Source organism: Echinops telfairi, unplaced genomic scaffold (genome assembly GCF_000313985.2).
Source record: "Echinops telfairi isolate 266 unplaced genomic scaffold, ASM31398v2 ScPeMD7_7465;HRSCAF=8503, whole genome shotgun sequence".
Classification (NCBI taxonomy): domain Eukaryota; kingdom Metazoa; phylum Chordata; class Mammalia; order Afrosoricida; family Tenrecidae; genus Echinops; species Echinops telfairi.
Window position 1 is genome coordinate 5828623 of NW_022111365.1, and position 7202 is coordinate 5835824.

The 7202-nt window shown below is 40.5% G+C and overlaps 1 protein-coding gene and 1 non-coding gene across 2 annotated transcripts in view; both read right to left on the reverse strand.

Moving 5' to 3' along the window:
- STT3A (STT3 oligosaccharyltransferase complex catalytic subunit A) overlaps window positions 1-6788 on the reverse strand; it is a 32320-nt gene extending 25532 nt beyond the window's left edge. The window contains exons 1-4 of the mRNA XM_004714159.4: window positions 6728-6788; window positions 3499-3620; window positions 2922-3067; window positions 1349-1439 (exon numbers count right to left, since the gene is read on the reverse strand). Of these exons, the coding sequence (XP_004714216.1) occupies window positions 1349-1439; window positions 2922-3062 (232 nt within the window). The 5' untranslated portion in view covers window positions 3063-3067; window positions 3499-3620; window positions 6728-6788. The remainder of the gene's footprint in view (window positions 1-1348; window positions 1440-2921; window positions 3068-3498; window positions 3621-6727) is intronic.
- Window positions 799-905, reverse strand: LOC115873146. Its single transcript, XR_004048248.1, has one exon. It is a non-coding gene; the product is annotated as a U6 spliceosomal RNA (small nuclear RNA).
- Window positions 6789-7202: the final 414 nt, after the last annotated feature.

The window sequence follows — 7202 nt, forward strand, 5'->3', positions numbered from 1 at the left end:
AGAGTGGGGACCCAAGGGCCCATCTGGGGAAATTGGACACCCCCTAATAATCTTCTTTATCTAGAACCATTCTCAGTACCAAATGTCTCAGGATAGGTTCACTAGAAAAGCTTAAAAATGTCTATCTAGATGTATCAAAAAAGAGATTTATGTCAAGGAAATGGCTTATGTTTATAGAGACTGACAAGTCCCAAGTCTGTGGGTAAGATATCAGGCTGGAGGATTCCCTTGACTCACAAAATTGTAGTGGCCAACCAAGCCAAGATCAGTAGGTCCGACAGCAGAGGTTGTCCACGGGCTGCAGACGCTAACAAATTCAAGTTTGGCAGGTAGTGCAGTAGGCCACTGGCTCAAGTCTCATGAGCAAATGGTCCAAATATGGCAAGCCAAATACAGGATGATCTAGAGCAAGAGTTTTGCCAGAATGTCATTAAGTGTTCACACCCCTGAGGAAACCACCTTTCCTATAGGGGTTCATCTTGGAGCTGAGTACCTGATAAAGGACCCTACTGACGTAATTACATGAAGTGACTGCCAAACTACAGAACCACCACCTGTGAGGCTCGGGGCCCAGTCAGGCCCACACCTGACCCTGCAGGCCTTTCTCCTCAGCGTTTCCCCAATGAAGTCCCAACGTATGGGGCCTCCAGTCTTCCCGGACCCCAAATCTGAACTAATCTCTCCTTTTCCCACATTCTCAAAGGACTTTGTTCCTAAGTCTATTATGAATTAAACTACTATTTGACTATTAATAGTCATTTTTATAGGAATGTATCTACCTTTCTTTTTTTGAAACCTAAAAATATGGAATGCTTCACAAATTTGGGTGTTATCCTTACACAGGGGCCACGCTAATCTTCTTTGTATCATTTTAATTTTAGTCTAAGTGCTGCTGAAGTGAGCACTACCCTTCTAAATAGATTAGAAAAGAACATAAATGTATCATCAACCACCTTTAAATAATTAATGTTTTATTAAAGGAAAAAAAATACAAAAAATACAATGAGTTGAAAACACGCTAGCAGATGTCATTATAGTTTAAAGACATCCATTATACCTATCCAGGACAATAAAGCAAATGATTACAGTATTAAAACAATAGTGTCAGTCAACATCAAAAATTAACTCTATATTTATGGTTTTCTTTAATTCTATATTTATATGACCAGAAATAAGCAAAGGCCTACAAGTTACCAGCAACCTTGCTAAGGAACGAATATAAATTTGCCTAAGGTTCCTTCCTTCTCATTTTAGATATTGCCTAGTATTTTATTTTAACCCAAGTTTCATTGTACTTCATGAAGCCCTACTGGACAGTGAAATGAACAGATCTACTTCAAAGTCTTACCTTCGTTGTCATAGGAGCCAGCCACAGATCGGGAGATGTATCCAGGAACTACAGCAATCATGGCAGCAGCAAGAAGCCCAGCCCCTGCATCCTGTAAGAAAAGATACCTGTAAGAAGGGAGATCCCCTGCTAGTTCATTTTGTTTATGCTGGGCCCAGAGAACAGTCCGATCATTTCTAAGGTAGAGGTGAGATGACTGGAATAACTCACAACACAAGAGAACTACAATCAGCACAACCAACACCTGTGATGATACCAAAGCTGAGCTGAGGTCCCAAATGCTAAAAACAGACAAATTATGTGAACTGTCAAACATCAGAAAGTGCCTGAGAATGAGTTGTTTACCTGTTAGTCTGTCCACAAGTGGATCGTCTTACCCTGATAATATGTGTACAACACAGAAACACGAGTCATACTTCTAAAAGCCATGCAAAGAGAGCCCAAGAAAAATAACTATTAGTTAAAAAGTCCATAAGAGGATGTGATAATCTCCCTGAACTGAAGATGCCAAGAATTAAGATAATAAAGTGGGACTATTACAGGCCTCTGGGGCTCAGGTGAGAGAATCCATAATATACGAGCCATATTCCAAGAGCAAGGTTTGTCTATTGGTAAGCGTCAAGCTTAGGACAAGGCAGCAAAGAGAAGGATGAAAGGCCTCTAAACTATACTCAGGTTTCGCAACTGTCCTAAGACCATATACACTCGAGTATAAGCCGAGGTCTCCAGCATATTTTTAATGCCATTTTTATGGTAAAATTAGATGCCTCGGCTGATATTTGGGTCAGCTTATACTCGAGTATATATGGTAGTTTATCACTCCCAAGTATCTCCCTGACAACATAAACTCAGAAGAGCAAAAAGGAGCCAGGATCAGCAATGCTGAAATATGGAGAGAAACAGCATTGTTCTCTATTCATTATAGAACCAAATAGATTAAGAATCTTAAAATGTATGTTTAGAAGAAAAAGAAAAAAAACAAGAAAACTCGCTAAGTGTCTGCCTATAGTAGAACGGATCATGCTGGAAAACTTCCTATTGTTTTTGGCTCTTCCCATAGAATTCTGAGGAGCCCTGGTGGTGGTTATGCATTGACTGCTAACCACAAGCCCAGCAGTTTGAAACAACCAGTTACTCAATGGGAGAGAAACAGGGCTTTCTCCTCCTATAGAGTGTCAGGAACTCACAGGGACAGTTCTACACTATCCTATAGAGTCTTTATGACTCAGAACAGACATGAGGGCACAGAGTTTTTAAAATTAGGATTCTGAGGACTTCGAGAATCTAAACCACACATTTCCATTTTAAACATTTGGTTTTGGTGTTTTGGTTTTTAATGTAGCCATTTACATTTGACCATCAAATGTTCTCTTATAAAGACAAACAAGTGCTAATGATGAAATATATATATAAAATCTAGAGGTGATAATGAATCCAATGATTTTGTCCAACAAAAGTTATCTTTAGTTGTTCTCCCTACTCTCATCCAGGGTCTCAACCCCCCACCCTTCAGCATCATCCAAGAGAGGTTCAAAAACATTCACTCCCAAACCTATCACCCCAAATCCTTCACCTTGAGCTCTTTGGTGAGGTGGTACGTGACGATGGTGGTGAAGGAAGAGAAGAGAGGGGCCAGGAACACACAAACATTCCGAATGTCGATGGTGATGTGGAAAAAATGGAGGACGTGGTAGATTGCAGCAGAGGTGATCATTAAGCCTGCAATAGGAAAAGAAACTCCATTAGGTGGTTCTCGTAAGAGAAAGATGAATCTAATTATCAAGGTTACTACCAAGTTTTGGACACAGTACCCCAAACTCAAATGCAGAAGGCCTACAAATGTCTCTCCTAAGGATTCATTCAGATTTTAGAATGGATCAAAACCACCCATTCCCACTGTCTCACACAGTGAGACAGGTTCTTCTGTCTGTATGAGACCCACTTTTAGGAATCGGGGGTTTGTGGCCAGCTATCAAGTCCACTTCAATTCGTGTCAACCTCATGTACTCATGATAAAAAATACAAGTGTCTCAAAATGAAGCCAGTAGGAAAAAATGAGAAACTTTTACATAATATGCAAATACAAATTTGTCTAAAATACAATACAAATATATAATCTTGGTTTAAAAAAAAAATCCTGTTCCCCTCACCTGGGTAAATTGTTCCTCCAATGATTCGTCCCAAAGGATACCAGGCCCGGTCATCAAACCAATTATGGAATTTATAAAACCCCTCCTCAGCCAGGAACCGGGTAGTCCGATAATTAAAGTATCTGAAACACAAAAGAAAGAGATCTGTGATCTGCTTTTCCTCCTCTTCAGTTGAACCAATTTGTAGATAATTTGCTCATCAGGTTATGTCACTGTAAAAATGTATCTTCCCGTAGATCACCTTAAACCATTATTCCAGTCATTCAGTCCATTACAGAGTCAGTTTAATATGAAAGTGTGGAAATCACTGTACATTATCATGAGTCTTCCCATTTCTCATGCCACATTTGTCTCGCCTAAAGCACCGCTTCTCTCATAAGGAAATGAAACTTATATTAAAACAAAGGAAATTTCAGATCGCCATATGTTAGTCATTATCACCAGTCAAGCATCCAAAAAACAACAACAGCTGGGGTACAGGCAACAATAGATTTGGGCTCTTTTCAAGTGACAGGAATAAAAAAATAAAGGAACATGCCAACATCATAAGAACGCATGGGTAATTTCATATTCCGGTTACAGATAAAAGGAAAAATTTTAATCCATTCTGAAAACAAGCTTCTTCATGAGTATTTACACTTGCAATGCATCCATTCGTATTAAAATATTTCTAATATCACCATACATGGTAAGTGTTAGAGAAAGAAGTGTGTGCTCCAAAAACATTTGAATAAGCTATGTGGATAGGTCACTTGGATAGGCCATGATTCTTACTACTATGTAATCATCCTGGATTTGGTGACCTGATGTAATTAATCTATGTGCTCTGAACCCTACCCTCCACAATGTTAACAATGCAGGATCTGTGGCAGTTATGTTAATGAGGCAGGAGACAGCCTAAGGATTAGGTTGTATCTCTAGTCAATCCCTTTTGAGATTCAAGAGATTAAACAAGTCAGCAGAGATCAGGACCTATGACCATCAAGAAAGAAAAGCTGGGATTAGAGCGCTTCCTTTGGATTGGGTCCCTGCACTGAGAACCTCCTAGAAGCAGGAGACACACAGAGTACCTTTCCCTAGGGAGCCCACACTCTGAATTCCATCTTCTATCCTCCTAAACAAGGCGCCCAGTGGCACAATGTTGGGCTGATAACTCCAGGGTCAGTAATTCAAGCCCACCAGTCACTCTGTGGAAGAAAGATGAGGCTATCCACACTTGTCAAGATCTGCAGTCTTTGAAACACTATGTACAGAGAGAGTCCTTCTGACTCAGAATCAACTGGGCCAGTAGTAGTGGGTTAGCCTCCTAAAGTGTGAGAAAATATATTTGCTGAAGCCACTCACTTATGATATCTGTTTCAGACACACTAGATAACAAACTAGTGGATCAAAACATACCCGAGATAAAATCCTTAAACCTATACATACATGAAAAGCTATTTTTTTAAGAAATGGAGGAAGCAAAATATCAATACAAGGGTCTCAAACTAAGAAAGTGACTAGAGACCGTCACAACTGTCCTCCCCCAGCAGCCCTGGGGCACAGAGGATTAGGCATTGAGCTGCTAACCTCAAGTCAGCCATGTGAAACCACCCGCTGCTCCACAGGAGAAAGATGAGGCTTTCTCCCCCATAAACACTTAGTCTTGGAAACCCACAGGGGCAGTTAGTTCTACCTTGTCCTGACCTATAGGGCACTATGACTCAGAATCCATTACATAGCAGTGAGTTTGGTTTGATACTTACTCCCTGCCCTTTTCAAAAACTATTTCTGTCTTCATCATTGAAATAGTTTATTGTGCCAGCCTGGCCGATAAACACAAGTGGGATTAACTGAAGGGCAGAGAGATAAATGCCTTGGTGAGTCTCGCCTTTCTTGTCTCTCGCTCTTTGATCATCGGACCAGTGTGCGGCTGCCTTGCTAGTTCTGTGCCTCAATTTAAAGGCTACACTACCTGTGGGACCCCTAGCCTGTGGACTGTGTCGCTGTAAGTTGAGGTCCCTTTAAGACATCGCTGGAGCAGTTGGTGACCTGGCTGGCAGTTGGTGACCTGCCTTCTGATTGGCTGCTGTGCTGACATAGCCTAGCTCTCTCTATAAATAGAGGAAGATCTGGCAGCAGATCGGACTGGAAGGACTGCTAGTCTCTCACTTCTCTCTCACGGCAGTGAGTTGAATTGAGCCATTTGTAGTGTTTTATAATTTAACTGTTTCTTTCTTGTATTATATATTTAACTGTATATGATTTAACAGTTCATTCCTTGTTATATATCTACTTATCTTTTTAAAGAAATATATTAAATTATCAGCAATTTGGTTTTATCTCTCTAGAGAACCCTGGCTAACACAATCAGTTAAGCTTTAGGAGTTGAAATAAGTCTACATAGCAAACAGCAGAAATCTGTCATTTTGTTTATCTCTGACAAACACTAATTTGGTAACCATCAGAGACAGAAGGAATAAAAGGAAAACAGGCAGTAAACAGGTAAACAAATTGTATCTTCTACCTAACAGCAGGAGAGGTACAATGAAACAAGAAGAGAAATAAGTCACCAAATCCTGAGCATCTCACTGAGATGCAGTTTCCTCTTCTGCAAAATATCAAGTCACATGATCTTTGTGGTACTTCCAACTTTATGTTACCAAAACCAAAGCAGTTCACATGAATCATATGGGGCTGAGTAGAAAGGCCCCCGAAGTTCCCAAGGCTGTCTTTATGAAAGCAGACTGCTGCGTCTCAAACTGCCCACCCTTTGGCTAGCAGACATGTGCCTAACTCCAGGGCGCTTCCTACGATTACAGAGAATAAATAATACGTTTGCCTTGCCTGCAGTACCTGCTCATTTACGGAGTCTGGGAAAGAAGTTCTGGCAGACTGGTGACAAAGAAACAAAAGGATACAAATGTCCTCATTCATGAGAAGAAATAGAAACTGATTTTGGAGACCCCAAAATAAGCACAACTGTGGCTCCAAATGCAACAAATAAAACTCAGTAAATACTAGCTACTAATACTGCTGTATCTTTTTTATCTAATAAATAAAATTTCTATTCCAATGCACAGCTTTAAATTTTCAACACCTTAAAACTTAACCACTAAGTCAATTTACAGCACATGGAACAAAAGCAGCATTACTGAAAGCACGTCTTCATCACTGATCGTTAATTAAAATCTAAAACCCATGAACCTGAACCCAAAAACATAATGCTGGGCCAATCCAATATACTCACGGATCAAACTCATGGATAACACTTTCAAATCTCAGGACAGCAAAGAGACGAGTCAAGAAAGCTACAAAAACAAGAATATTTTACTGGTCAGGTGTCATGAAAGAGCAGGGGTAATAGTATTATCAGTAAGAAGGTCACTGGAAATATAAGCTGACTCTGAGTAAAGTATTTCGCCATCCCTCCCCATAGTGAAGGACACCAGGTGGGACTGTGGGATGAGCACCCAGCTGTTAACCACATGGATAGTGGTTAAAAAACAAAACCTCCTCGCTGCTCTAGGGCAGAAAGAGGCTGTCTGTTCCCTGAAAAGATTTACAACCTGAGAAATCCTATACAGCAGCGGTTCTCAACCTGTGGGTCTCAACCCCTTTGGGGGTCGAACAGCCCTTTCACAGGGGTCGCCCGATTCAAAACAGTACCAAAACTACAGTTATAAAGTAGCAACGAAAATAATTTTATAGTTTGGGGGGGGGGG